This window comes from Haliotis asinina, chromosome 8, assembly GCF_037392515.1.
Source record: "Haliotis asinina isolate JCU_RB_2024 chromosome 8, JCU_Hal_asi_v2, whole genome shotgun sequence".
In the NCBI taxonomy this organism is placed as follows: domain Eukaryota; kingdom Metazoa; phylum Mollusca; class Gastropoda; order Lepetellida; family Haliotidae; genus Haliotis; species Haliotis asinina.
In genome coordinates, this window is record NC_090287.1 from 64,170,728 (window position 1) to 64,186,400 (window position 15,673).

Below are 15,673 nucleotides of genomic sequence, written 5' to 3' on the forward strand. Positions count from 1 at the left end.
ACGGGTCATATCAAGATGCGCTGACCATAGCAAGTTAATTTAACGATTGATAGACGTACATGCTTAATTGAAAAAATTGAACTGTTCTAACTGGTAATTATCTGGTCTTTATGTTATTATAATATCAAAGAAACAATAAGCAGAATTTTATAGGGTCTTGCTTTAGCGTGACCTTGGGACAAGGTCAATGGACATGGCTGCATCTGTATAAGTTATGTTGGACCACTAGCTTCGGATCTTCATGTCCCGTGGTTGTCTCACATGCAAAGAAATAGTTCTACTCGAGTCATCATCTCTTTGATTTGATGTGGCCATCTTTTAATTATCAGCCAGTATTGTTTCCAGAAATGCATTATATTTGTTTATTGTCGGGCCCTTCAAACGAATCTAGTGACTGATATAGTGAGCAATACGCCACATCATGGGGTTCGATGGCATGCAGTTCAACCAGATTGACCACTCTATCCATATGGCCGCCTCACACGCTGCTGTGGTCCGATTCTAACCAGAACTTCCGATGGGCAATAATCCTTGCATGACCCAAGGGAAGAGGAGTTATACACTCTTCGACTGACACAATATCAAAGACTTAATCTGTTTGAAATGTTCGGGCATAACAAACAGGCCTCTCTCGTGACCACCATCGGTGTTTTGTTATTTTACGGCGATATGAATCTTAATAGAATCAATTTGTTACGCGAGAGGCATGCAATATCGTATTGCTGTGACATCTGTAGTCAACCGATCTGTATCAGGTTTTAGAACCACTGGAACGATAGCTAGATAATTGACGAGGCATGATAACATGATAACAACTCTTGCCCATGTCTAGAACATTAATGCTTACTCCTCGCATATCAGTACAGTATCAATATAAACAAATTTTACTGAAGAATCCTAAAAATTTCAAGACTGCCTAATGATGTTGTGAGTGTTATGGTGGAATAATTCCAAAACTGTTACTTAAGATTCAATCCTAATGAACATTGTAGTCAAACTAATGACCCCAGCGTGTACTATATTACGTAGTGTATGAGACCCTATTCTGTGTATCTCGAGTAGAACTGTTCACTATCCCATTGCTTATAGCTTCAGAGGCAGTTTTGATAAAGGATAACGATCTCTTAAAGATCATTGCAACTAGAATCATCTAATTTACATTCTTGACAAAAGACAGGCTTATTGGAACTTCAGGACACGTTGGAAGCTAATCTATTATGATTATCGCCAGACAAATTACATAATCACTGGCTGAAAGTTTCACTGGATCGATGACGAGTGAAGGATAGCTGTCGCCTCAGGAAGCTAGAGCTGGGATGTGACATAAATAAGATCGTATTTGCTTTGAAATTCGGAGGTGCAACTCAGGAACCCTTGTACGACTTAATAAATCATGTTGATAAATATGCCTGCTGACATCCCCATGGAAGGATATGATTCTGAAATCCGAACGGATTAACCAGACAGGAATCCCATAAAATCCTCCCCCGACAATTCCAACTGTCTTCTTTCTTCTGAAAGTGAAAAGACAACTGCTTTTCACTTATTGGGTTTTGGTTCAGTGCAGCGCAGAAAAGTCTCCATGGCTGTCAGAAAACTACGGAGAAAATTAATATAAAAGGAAGGAACTTTTTTCTCCAGCTGTCTTCTTTCTTTCCATGACACAAAGGCGTCAATCTATACTCAAGTTTTGGGTCTTCACGTCTCTCTGACCATCTAGCAAATGATGATAAAATAGCGATCACTTTGAGTGCTCCTCATCGCCAAAGTGGGACGGAATATGCCGACAGTTACCGTGAAACGTTATTGAACAAAATTTTTTTTCAAAAAGAAATAAGCTGTCGGAAGATTGCGTTCTTGGATGAATTTGTTGCCGAACCGCATCATTTTGCGTGGTTTCGTCACATTTAAGAAGCATTACTCAAGGCGATCCAGGGAAATGTCATTGTTGTACAAGAGATTGATGCCTGGAAATGTATTCCTGTCATAGCCTCAGTAACCCATTGGACGTGTCAGGTGACATTTACAACCGCTGAAAGAATTACAAAAACAACTTGTAGAACGAGGTTAACTTGAATTAGTTTATAAAAAATGAATACATTACAAAAGAGAAATGTATTTAATCGGCTTTAAGAGTTGCTCCTGAGACAAGTCCATGTTCACAGAACCGGAAGCGATCTTATCCTGGTTTGTTTTTGAAGGAATACAGAGATTTTTATTCCAACTCTACATCTATTGTGATATTATTTGCAGATATATATTTCTGTATTATTTGCTATACAGAAAATAGGTTATACTTTCATGTTAAGACCCAGACATTCTAACATTCCAGTGTTCAACTGGTTTTGGTTATGCACAGCAGAATATTCGTTTTGTGATAGACAGTTGAGCGCGTAATCTCCCCTCATATCCTTTGTCTTCACATCCAGGGTTGTTAGTTTAATCTTGGACGGGTTGGTCTTCACTCCTTTATACACAGTGGCGCAAGTGTGAAAACCTCAACAGCTTGTTCTTCACACACAATGCTGTTTGCAAAAACTTCAGTATCTCTTTCTTAACACCCTGTATAAAGAGTCCGTTTTTCTCCTGCGATGCTGCCAGAAACTAATCATAAGTCTGTTCTTCATATATAATTGTGTTATTCGAGACCTGACATGCAATGATCTCCATGGGAACAGCACTGAAGATCAGGCCTTCATACCTGCTTGTAAGAGGTAATGGAGGATTGGATGGTTACAATGGATGTTTGTTGCCATCGTTCCCATGAGGTGTGCTAAAGTTCTGGTTTCTCTGGTGTTTACTGGCTGCCGTGCTGTAGAGTAAAATCACTCGCTCACACTCTCTTCAGTGTCGTGGTATGAGCCCCAACGAAGCTGACCGTAATATACGGGCAATCGGCTGGTAAAGCCAAGCAGAAGGCATGTTTCGTAACAACTTAACCACGTTCATTATCTCCATAATACCTAGATGAAAAAGTATCTATTGCTTCTCCGGTGTTGAGATGAAAGTGTCCAATCTCGTTTTCATTCCCAAGCCATTACTGCAATATTGGCAGGGTAAAGTGTGCACAGTGAGACGATAGGCTGCTGGCTGGAGACTGACTTCCGCAGTTGTGTCTATCACTGAACACTATTGTTCTATTGATTACAGACGGTTTGGTTTCTCACTCCGGGGGTTGATTAAGAAGGCAGGACAGTGATTACAGGGGCAAACTGAGATTTCTAGAGATCAGCGGGTCTGCCTCCTTCATCAGGTCAGTCTCAGCCTATAACACGCTGTTCCTGAAGCCCCTACCATCCCACCACCTTGGCTGTGATGCAGTACATACACAATAACTTCAAACTAACCCCCGACTTTGATTGCTCTAAATTGGTTGGTATCTGGAAGCTTAGGGTGTTTTCACAATGGTGCTTTGGCGATTTCATTAGGCTAGGCTGTATCCTGGAGGACAGAGATCTCTCTCCTTGTTACGGGGTTCTACGATACCGTTTTCGGTAAGGCAATGCAATATCAGGATGGGTTTGTCTTTGAACCTATTGCGAGGTCTGGTTGTAGACGGTCTGGCGACTCTGCAGAAGAGACAGCAAAGGGGAACATCTGTAAAGACGAATGTCTAAGTACCGAGGTACCTACAGGGGGAGGAGACCCGTAGGGGGTGGTGACTCGACACCATCATTCCACTTCGTTTTTAGATGTCGATGAAGTATTCGGGATCAAGTATAGCCAACGGCGTCATCGCCACTGCTGTCTTGATGATCTGTAGCCTGGTTCAGAGATTCAACCAACAACCACACTGTGTTGGAGTAATTAGAAGTTTCAGGTCATTTTGCCCCAAAACATTATTTGCTAGTCACTGTTGGGATGAGCAAAAGTCATGTGGAAATGTCAGAGGGCTTAAAAGAACCTAATCGGCTTATTACTTGCTTTTTTCATTCAGTCTGTTTTAGAAAGAGGACTACCCGGAGAGAATGCGCTATCAAAGGAAATCTTAATTGGAAATATTTTTTGTTGGTTGAAGATTAGAATGTATCAACTTTTTGAAAAGACTGTAGTTAGGAAAAGCGAAAAGGTACGCACAGCAATGTAGGATTTCAGTCAGTGTGAATTATTTGTCTCACACTGAAAATAGTGTCCCACGTATAACAAACATGGTCTTGTAGTCACCACTATGCGGATCACTATGCGGATTGCACACTGACCGGTTGACCGGTCTACTTGGCCTGTAACCTTTGGTACCTGTAACCCCTGGTACCCCGTGCCTGCACCTCCTGGCGTATGTAGTCATTGGTATCAGTACATCCTGGTGTATGACGCCCTTGGTGTCAGCACCCCCTGGTGTGTGTAGTCCCTGGTATCAGTACATCCTGGTGTATGACGCCCTTGGTGTCAGCACCCCCTGGTGTGTGTAGTCCCTGGTATCAGTACATCCTGGTGTATGACGCCCTTGGTGTCAGCACCCCCTGGTGTATGTAGTCCCTGGTATCAGTACATCCTGGTGTATGAAGCCCTTGGTGTCAGCACCCCCTGGTGTGTGTAGTCCCTGGTATCAGTACATCCTGGTGTATGAAGCCCTTGGTGTCAGCACCCCCTGGTGTGTGTAGTCCCTGGTATCAGTACATCCTGGTGTATGACGCCCTTGGTGTCAGCACCCCCTGGTGTGTGTAGTCCCTGGTATCAGTACATCCTGGTGTATGAAGCCCTTGGTGTCAGCACCCCCTGGTGTGTGTAGTCCCTGGTATCAGTACATCCTGGTGTATGAAGCCCTTGGTGGCAGCACCCCCTGGTGTATGTAGTCCCTGGTATCAGTACATCCTGGTGTATGACGCCCTTGGTGTCAGCACCCCCTGGTGTGTGTAGTCCCTGGTATCAGTGGTGTATGTAGCCCCGGTGTATGTAGACCTGCTGCTGTTCTCAGTCACTTTCGATTTATGACTAAAATGTCTCCGATCGCGATTGTGATGTCCTTTGCTACACTACAGCGTTGGAGGTAGTTTTGTTGTTGTCATCAAGGGCTTTTTTTGTTTGAACAAGACATTCTGGCGAATTGCAAGGATGTTGATTCTATTTAATTCTTGAAGACTGTGATGAATGTATTGACAAACAAGGTACTGTTAAGCATTGTTTCATTCGTACCTTTAATCCACATTTGCTGAAAAATACGCATTTGGTTCGTGCCGTTGGTGTAAAATGTATTGAGTATAATGTCCTTGGGTTAAGGCATCACTTGGTCGACTAATATATTCGTGTACGCAGAAAACACTCTCACGTAGAATGCCCTGCAGACCCGCTTAGAAGTGGCCCTCGTCTGTGTGCCTGAGCTGGATACACTCTCTCGAGACTCTCGCGAGATGGCCGATTTTCTACCCCTTAGTGCAGGCTTTGAGTCTTGCTCTTGTTTGAGATCCTGATAAAATTCTAACATAAATATGATAATCCTATTTCATGTGTATTTTACTTTATGAACTCAGCTGCGTTTCAACCTACTGTTATGTGATGGTATTTCAGCCTACTATTATATGACGATATTTCAGCCTACTGTCATATGATGGTATGTCAACCTACTATTATATGGCGACATTTCAGCCTACTGTCATGTGACGGTATTTCAACTTTTTGTCCTGTGGCGATATTTCAGCCTACCGTCATGTGACGGTATTTCAGCCTACCGTCATGTGACATTTCAGCCTACTGTCATGTGACGGTATTTCAGCCTACAGTCATCTGAGGGCATTTCAGCCTACTATTATATGACGGTATTTCAGCCCACTGTCATTTACAATATTTCAGCTTGACACACCTGGTTGTGTTAACAGTTCTGAATATACTCTCTCACACACCCGGTTGTGTTAACTGTTCTGTGTATACTCTCTTACATGGCCTGGTTGTGTAAACTGTCCTGTATATACTCTCTCACACACCTGGCTGTGTTAACTGTTCTGTATATACTCTCACACACACCTGGTTGTGTCACATGTCATTCTGTTTGTGGTAAATATGCCTGTCTGCTTCTAAAAGACCTTTGAGAGTGTAAAGGCTCACTCTGCAAACATTCCGTTGATGAAACGGGCGAGTATTGTTAGTGTTTCCTGAATAAACAAACCAACTACAGATGGATGGTAATATTTATCCGTACGGGTCGGCGGAATAATTTGTAAATAAGCCAGACCGCTAGCTTGTACTCTGTACCATGAGGAAATATCGACCCAATCATTGGTACAGGTATAGAGTCCTGGTACTAAACGTAGAGATTGACTGGTCGGTCTCTCCTGTCTTATCCAGCCTTCGAGCTTCAAATCACACAGGAGAAAAAAAATAGATATCTGCTTTACAGACACACCCCGACAAAATGATGGCGCTGGGGATGTGCTCAACAACACCTTCAAGGAAGGTAAAGCTATTCTTGGTAATCTCCTAAAGCGTGTGTTTACGAGGAAAGCTGGAGAGTTATTAATCCTAACGCGTTGACATCTTGCAATATGGAGATGTCAGCTTGCCTTTATTTATGTTAAATATCTGATTCCTGGACTAATATTTGACAAGTCGTTAACACCAGGCCAATACCAAATAATTTGATTTACCGATATTGAAGGCGACGCTGTGCAAGGGTCAATAGTCACGTCGCTCCCAGCACCGTCACCGGTAATTAGATGTGCTCACTGGAAATTGGACAAATATATCTGGTCAACCAGCCTGGTTCATACTGGACAAAACTACCAGGACAACACAAGATGGCCAAACAGAGATACGCCAAGGGCAGCCCAATCATCTATACGTCATGATATGAGAAGCATTTATTGGGTTGTATAATTACAGCTTTGGATGTCATCTAGTCATATCTGACCTTTCTTTCGCCCAAATTCTCACTATGGGCTTCATCGCTTCAGATGACCCACCGTGACTCAACATCTAAAAGATATTATATGCACTTAGTGCGAAGCCAATTGTTGTATCAAACAGCATGGAAATGTCAGCGCCATTGATCCATCCTCAAGCAGGAGATCCGAGCTTGGTGGACTTAAGGGCGATTAGATTCCCAAACACCGCCTTACTTCATCAAAGGTTGCTCCTCCGCAGAGACGGGAACGTGTGAACGCTGGAAGCCGCCCCTGCTGCTGGATCAAGAAGACAAACATTTTAACGAGCTCAGTTAGGGTTTCTCCTTTCTAATGCTGTTTACCGTGGCTTAGTTCAGCTATTACATGCTGTCAGGATCACGCCATTAAACCCGACTGCACATTTAGTTACCCACCCCTACACGCGCCTGTTACCATGGCCTCGTTCATCCCAAGGGAAAAACTATTACCGCGGTTTTAGTAAGTGACAGATCACTTGTTAAATTGCGTTGAATGTTGATAAATTGTGTAATTAAAATCCTGATGTAACCTGTCGTCAAAGTAGTGGTACGTGTTAATCTCAGAGTCTATTGTTGTGGAAGGTTCCACGATCTATCATGGTCAGAGGGACATTTAAGTACCATCAAGAAAATACGTTGCACGTATTCCTGTCACGTGTAAAATGATTGAACAACTAAAACCAATTTAAATGTCCATAATGAACCTGGTCTTCTTGGCACCTTACCCACGTCCACACTTTCACACGAACATTACATCCTTAGACTCAAAACAAGGGATGCTGGGAGGATTTAATATTGTCGATATCTTTGTCTCTGATTCTCTGTCACAGCTGGAGGTATTTTGGGGTTTTGGAAAACGAATGCCCGAAGACAACATTACCGGGAAAAACCCACTTCCACCACCCACATCATCATCATCATCATCATCATCATCATCATCATCATCATCATCATCATCATCATCATCTGACATGGAAAATTCGTATGCTAATCATGACGTCGTATTACTTGCAGTTGTTTTAATGAATGCAGTCTAACTTCATCGCTGATTTGTCCACGTGTCTGCAAACGGTGTTGCGTAATTGGGGACTTTATGAGGCGTTCTAATTGGCTAATTGACCTGTCGCTCGGTTGAGAGGCCAATCTTGACAGTGTTAACATCGCTTGTCTATCGGTGATATAGCAAACCGAGCTCATCGTCACATCCAACATGTCCCCTCTCCTGTATTTGATCCTCTGTGAAAGTGTTCACTCCGATACACGGGCCACGTTCTCCCTCTGTCAGTGTTATATTTGACTTCTCCGGCCAAGTCAGTGGATCGCCCTCTTATCTCGTTCGATCCGATTAAAGTCTCTTTAATGATCCCTTTTAAGGATTTAATGAAGAGCTCGTGCATCAGCTTATCTGGAGACTGTATTTAAGAAAATAAGTGCCACACCTTTGAAATGTATTTCAGGACAGTCAATGCCATGAAAGTTCAAATATCTTATGAAATATTCTACGTATTTCAAGTCGTCTACTTTGAATACAAATAAACGTATCTTCCTACAGTTGCACGTGAAGTTGGCGCCGACGAATTGACATAGCTGGAATGTTGCTGAAATACTCACTTATTCCTGGTGATTCGAGATTAGATCGATCCTGTCCAGTAATAGTTTTTAGTCAAAATCACGCGTCATGTTTATTTGCCATCCAAACAATGGCCCTGAACTTCACTCGCGCTACAGGAAGTCAGGACATTTTTACGATAGTGTTATTTCCACGATTCACGAATACTCCAGTGTATTTACGGTTTAGCTCCTCAAAGCGATTGTTGAAAACGTTGATATCAACATTTCGCAGCTGCTTTACTCTGTTATCTTTTTTGCATTCATCGGCCACTGATGGCGAAGGAGAAATCATTTGTATTATAATCCGTCTTTTCACGTTTACAGACGTATTATATCGGGATTTCTGAGACCGGAATACTCACTCGGCATTAGTTCCAGTCCGTCCTTGACCGTATTCTTCTTCCTCTTCATTCCAGCGGTGTGACATTTACTGGACTTGCAGCTTGCACAACTCAACATTGTTCCGTGCTGTCAGATGGCCACTTACAAACCCACTCCCAGTAATGTAGATAATCAGTAGAATGAGTCATCACGGAGGTTGCATGATGCTCTCCCAGATGGGCAGTCCTAATTCCACGAGTCTCAATATCAAGGTAGAAATGGTCAATACATTCCATGCACGTTCATAATAAACTATTGAGGTTCCTGGACGTCAGTTAGGTAATTACACATTGCTTTCAGAGTAAATGGTTATGAGTGTTGCATACCAAGTGGGATATTGTGTGGGTATATTTACAACCTTGGTCACCAACCGTCGAATCAAAGACTCTAGAGGATGAACTGAAATCGACATTTCTTTGAAGCTGTGGACAAATTGACCTGAGAATAAACATCTTGACACTTTTCAATTTTGTCTATGAAATGTAGTCAACATTAATTCCTATTTCTTCACCATATCCTACGCATATTGAAAAGGATATTTTGGTAGAACTGCATTAATAACGGTTCACTCGATATGACTTTGGCGTAACTCACATTTCATGGGCTATTTCAAGGCTGTTTTGCTGAGCACCCAATACAGAATACGGGACATACAGACTGTTCTTTATACTAGTAACTTATCTGCAAACATGTTAAGTTGATTTGAACGACAGAGACAGTTGGACGATTCAAGTGTGTGTGTGTGTGCTTGTACGTGTGCGTGCGTGCGTGCGTGCGTGCGTGAATGTGCGAGATGGGTGACACGTGGTTTTCCTGGTATAGCTCATGCAATGTATGCTGATCACGCTGACAGTAATGGCGCAAGCGTGATTAAAAATGTTGCCCTTTTTCTAGGTCTGGAATGAGATCAACATGTTAAGTGACAAGAAAAGACAGGAACGTATTTTTACTGGTTCTCTTAAAGATCTCTGACCTGTATACCATTGTTCGGTATGACAGAACGATAGCAGCTGAACATGGACGTTTTCTAAATAGCATGCTGCTGCACTGGAGTGGAACGTGAAGGTTATTTTGTCAGATTGTAATTCACGCTTAAACATAATAGTGGTTAGTCATTATTCATTTAACCAGTCTTGGGTGAAGCGAATCCCTGACACATGAATGTTCTTCTTGTCTTTGTAATACACCTTGTGACAACTGTCGTCTTTACTGAACCATTTCACAGAATGAAGACCAATCATGGTCCTTGAGAAACTAGACGCTTTGATATGTAGGCCTCCGGTGCTTGTTCATACATCCCCTTTACTTCATGCCCTGCTGTACTGTTGAAGTGCCCCGACTTACTCCAAGTCCTGTTGCACATGTCTTCATTAACTCCTGCCCTGTTGAAGTGCCTTGACTTACTCCAAACCCTGATGTACATTTCTTCATTAACTCTTGCCCTGTTGAAGTGCCTTGACTTACTCCAAACCCTGATGTACATGTCTTCCATAACTCCTGCCCTGTTGTAGTGCCTTCACTTACTCCAAGCCCTGTTTTACATGTCCTCATTAACTCCTGCCCTGTTGTAGTGCCTTCACTTACTCCAAGCCCTGTTTTACATGTCTTTCTTAACTCCTGCCCTGTTATACATATACATTTCACGTGTCCCGCTGTTCCAGATGTGCTGCTAGCCCGAAGAAGAAGAGTGCAATGAAGACGTCCAGCAGTAGTAAAGTGCCTAAGGTACTTCAGAAGAGTGACAAGAAGCAGTTGACGGCGTGGCTTGGTGATAACAAGGGTTTTAACCTGCTGTACAAAGCCTCAAGAGATGGATGCAGTGCTCAACTCTTCCATCAGAAGTGTGACAACAAAGGGCCCACAGTCACTGTACTGTACAACGCCTTGGACTGCGTCTTCGGAGGCTACACCGCTCTCAGCTGGACCTCCAACGTCAGCGGCATGTGGCTGACAGATCAGAGTGCGTTCCTATTCCGGTTATACTTCAAGGGGAAGTTTGATCCCCAAAAGTATCCCGCCAAAAACGGATCCAATGCAATATACTGTCTGGGGTCGTACGGCCCAACGTTTGGAGGTGGCCATGACTTATTCGCGTTCAGTGGGTCAATTCCAAAGAATGGCCAATATTTCCAGGTAAACGGGAGTACCAACTTCGGCACCAGTTTCCACATGCAGGGAGATACCGCCACAACAGTGACGGCGGACAACCTCCAGCTTGTCGATGTGGAAGTCTACCAGATTACAGGTAGGCAACATTTTGAACATAATTGAACGTCGAGCTAAATAATACTATATTTTGACCACCATGAGAAACAAATTCCAGAATATGAATTATATGAACTGTCATTGGAATTTAATGATGACACTGTGTGCTTTCGGGCAAGCATGTCCTGCTGGTGGCGCCCATCATGAATTACATCGCTTGTGTCGAAGTGAAGATATTCCTTTACTTATAAGTAAAGAAAAACGTCTTTACAGATGACTGAAGGTAGTTAGATGCTGCCTATCTCGTGACAAAACACGGTGACTGCGACCAATTCATCATCTTTAATCAGGTTAAACCTGAAACATACATATCATATGTTTATTTCAGAGAGTGATTTTTCACTGTTCGTGACCATTATCATCACAGGTTTATTGACCGTGGATATAGGCGGTATGGAAGGACAGATGTATCCCATTTATAGCCTGTATGCAGAGAAAACGTACCGATTAATTTCACGTTGAACAAAAATAAATAAATAAATAAAATAAAATAAAATAAAGCGAATAAAGTAAAATTAAGATTGCGGATATTCATAAATTTACATTGCCGATTGAACATTTATATCTGAGAATTTTATTCAACTCAGAATAAAAAAATGTTTACCAAATGATTATAGTCTCAAATCGTTTCATTATTATTTTTTTGCATTACAAGGGGTATGCATTTTAAATGAAACACCCAGAACAAATTGGGTTGGTCTACGTGAACGCTCATCACGTACTGAACGTGCATTTGTTTCGCTGTTTACACTTTCTGCGCTTACCCCCTTGTAATACAAACCAATAATAACGATTTTAAACTAGGATTGTTCATTAAACAAATTTTATCCTAAGTTGAAAAAAATTCTGAATACTTAAATTTCCTACAGGCAAGATAAAATTATTAGGATTCGCAATATTAATTTCACTTTATTTGGTTTAGTTTTTGGTTTAAAATGAAATTCATTGCTACATTTTCACTGCAAACAGACTATAACAGGAGTCACTCGATGTGACCCCATCCCTCTTTTTGTGGAAGAGTATGATAATAAGGCAATTATCGTCTAACCAAATGCAAGCGCCAAAGTTTCAGATTGAAAAACAGTTCTTTTAAATGTTTCAACGTGCGTATATGACTGAAAAGTAGATGTTTTTCCCATGTGAACCTTACAGTTTTGTCGGTTTAAAGCACAAGGAAGGTCTCTAAGATTTCAGCATATCCTTGACCTCAAATGACTTCTTTACGAGATTTAGCTCACCACCGTGCGCTTATTTCTGGAATCTATTATATTGGACTTTAGTCTTGGTCGTAAATAGTCTTTTTATCTTGTCGTCTTTTTGAATTTCATAGTTTTTTTTCTGTACGTTGTAAAGTACACTGTTTGTGTCCTCAACACAGTGATAGTTTCATAACATCACTTTTGTTATTCGGAAAGATGTCAATATCATGCAATTGAGGTTCATGACTACATGTGTATTGCCTGGGGCCATAACTGATTTTAGTGGTCAGTCTATAAGACCATGTTCACCACTGTCTGTTCAGTCTGATACTCACACTGGGATTTGTATCTGTCAATAATCGGGACTGGCTATTCTCTGCTTCGACGCTTGGTACGTTCAAGACATCAGGAATAAGACATGTTTGGACACTTATTACTTTAACGTATCCTGGACAATTGATGTCGACTGTGATTTTCGGATTAAGCAAGGCCATGACTTCTACAAATCTGAAACAAATGTAACATTCAATTTCGGGGACATGATTGGGGTGTTTCTGCCGTGTGACCTTGACCTTCACTGTGTGGGAAATTTGATTTTGTGAGACATGGGTATCAAAATCTGGCAGTACCATTGTTCAGCGATAATCCTAGGTGTACAGTACGTGCCTACGTCATTGATCAAGGTAAATCTAACTATCCAATGAAACTGAGATAAACAAATAACGTTAACTGCGACATGTCCAGTCGAAGATTGAGAAATTAGTAATTTAATATAAAAATGTGAAAACTGGGCGTTACAAATGGAAAACTCGTTGAAACATTGCAACGTGAAACTTTAAAAAAAACCCCTTGATTCCCTTGTCAAATATATCACCATCGGAATACTACCTGTTTGTTTCTCTTTTAGCCACCAACAAACAAACAAACAACAACATATACTTTCTTATGCTCTGCACTTTAACGCGCTTGGTGTGTTAAATGTGTTAGAAGTAAATCAGGTTGTTACATTAGCAGTTTTTGTCACTGAAAACACGACTAGCAAATCAAATGTCTATATATTGTAGAAGGTTTTGGAGTTTTGCTTCTTTCGTGTTCTGGTAGCTGTTGCGTGGATCGTGACATCCCGCCGTCCATCATGACTGTCACACAGCTCGTAAAGTGTGTAAAGTGAGGTATACTGTTCGAGGCATCATTGTCAGGTATTGGCAGATGGTAATAGATGCGTGGTCGGCACGTAACGGCGCTAAACACCGCTCTGAGCTGGCGTATCTAGCACGTCTAACTGTGACGCCTGAATGCTGTGTGTTGCAGTGATGTCTGCTTACCCCCGCTGTTGTTGGGCGTTGATTAAAGCCCCACATATAATGCCTGCATGTTAACTGAGGACTCAACCAGGCATCAGTAACATCAATGTCTGACATGACTCTACCAACAACGTTCAGTCCATATGACTAAATGGTGCAAACTCTGTTTATGTGGCAGAGAGTCGGGTCATCTATTCCTTTTTCGGTGTATTGGCAGTTCTTACCAAAGCAGATACATCACATTTTCTGACAGTCTATCTGGTTTAAAGCCAATCAAAACATGGAAATAGGATCATCTATTCTCAGTTGCAATCTTAGAGTATCACACCAGTTCGTCCTTTATCGAAAACATGTCACATTTTGTTGTCAGCCCGGTCGCGCTGGCTCCGTGGTAACTGCAAATCAGACATCTCAAAACAGGTCTGAATAAGCCATCTTCCAACACTAACTTCCCGTAACTTTCATTAGACATTGTGTTAGGTGATTGGCATCAAAGCTGAAATACAAAGGGGTCAAATAGCTCAAAGCTGTCCAGCTAGAGGTCATCCCATTTTCGGCCCGTAACGTCATGATGAAGTTACAGCGTGGCCTCAATTATCACACAATCATTTCTGCTGTAGGGTGGAAATACTCCCTTTAAGATCCCTTACAGTTTAGCATCTGTAAAGGAAATAAAGAATCTTACGGAAGTGTTTACTGATATCAAATATATCAACAGGAGTTGATAAAGTATAAGATATCCGAGGCTTGCCGAGGACATGTTTACCTTTATCAACGCGTGTTCATATAATTGATATCAGTAGAGACGAGGGTGAGATTTTATTTATCATCCAAAATCATTCTTCATTAGTTTTCAATGAAACATGCACATCTCTGAACACAGTACTGCCGTTAGGTTTGCAATGCAGCCGTATCATAGCATGTGACGTCATCAAGTTCATGACGTTATAGCATTGCCAGCGTATTGTGCAAAATCAACTGTACAAACGATATCTCCTAGGAGATATTATCTGATCTCACACAAGCGATACCTCCAGTGGAACACAGTTTTGGATGATAAGTTAAATATTCTTTAACAAAATATATTTGTGTTTTTTTATCAGAACAGCCGGTTTCTTCCCCTTAATGTGACGTGTGCCTGAAATTCTGCAGATTTCATGTCATACAACTTCATACAGTTTTCTGACTAAACTGAAGCCATTTCTCGCCACTGAAAAACTGTTAATGTGGCGTGAAAAGTATTCACTTCCTAATACCCTAGAATATGTCTTTTCCCCTTTTGGGGCTATAATCTAAAGCTCCTTAGAGGTACATACTAAGAGAAATATACCTGTCTCAAAGATTAACCAATTCAAGTCACTACTGAACTTGCTATTATATGTACCAGGTGATCACTTGGTTTCCTCTTGCATGTGTTTGTGATACGGGAGGCAAGATACGCCCACCTTCTTGCGAACACCATGTAGTATCGCTATTTGTTAGCGACTCATAAACACATACATATGGTAGAAAAGGAATCTTACAGTGGGCAATGCTTTCAGGAAAAATATCTTATGATTTTAGAAAGTTTGTTTTATGTAATGTTATTTTCTCTCCACTTAGCGGCCATCCTGTATTTACTGGCCTGAGAAAGTTAAAGTCTGCAACGGGGTTTACGCCAATGCTTCTTTTGCGGATATTAAAGTTTTTTTAGAAAAGTCTTTTCAATAACACTGCAGTAAATTCTAGCGGAAAGCCTGCGGTGAGTTTGTAGTGGACAGACCTGTGGTTGACACATGCAGCAATGCCTTGCGTCATCAGTATGAGGACCAGCAATCAGTTATGAAGCCAGACTTCCTAATACATAAAGATGTTCACAACATGTGGGTTGGGCTGGCCCTCAGTCACCAATCTTACTATAACTGACGTCAGGAATTCCGGCTGGTTCATGTCGTCTGCGGCTGCTAGTACTGTGATGGAATGGTGTGATTGGATTTAGCTGTCTGCACAGTTGATAAACAGTTCTTATTATATAAGGTGATGGTTTGTCTGGTCCACACACACTTTACACACAGGATTGA

General features: G+C 41.6%; 1 protein-coding gene across 1 annotated transcript in view; it reads left to right on the forward strand.

Moving 5' to 3' along the window:
• The window catches only part of LOC137294899 (interferon-induced protein 44-like), a 54,742-nt gene that overhangs the window by 13,124 nt on the left and 25,945 nt on the right, over nucleotides 1–15,673 (forward strand). Inside the window, exon 3 of the mRNA XM_067826067.1 lies at nucleotides 10,507–11,090. Within this exon, the coding sequence (XP_067682168.1) occupies nucleotides 10,507–11,090 (584 nt within the window). The remainder of the gene's footprint in view (nucleotides 1–10,506; nucleotides 11,091–15,673) is intronic.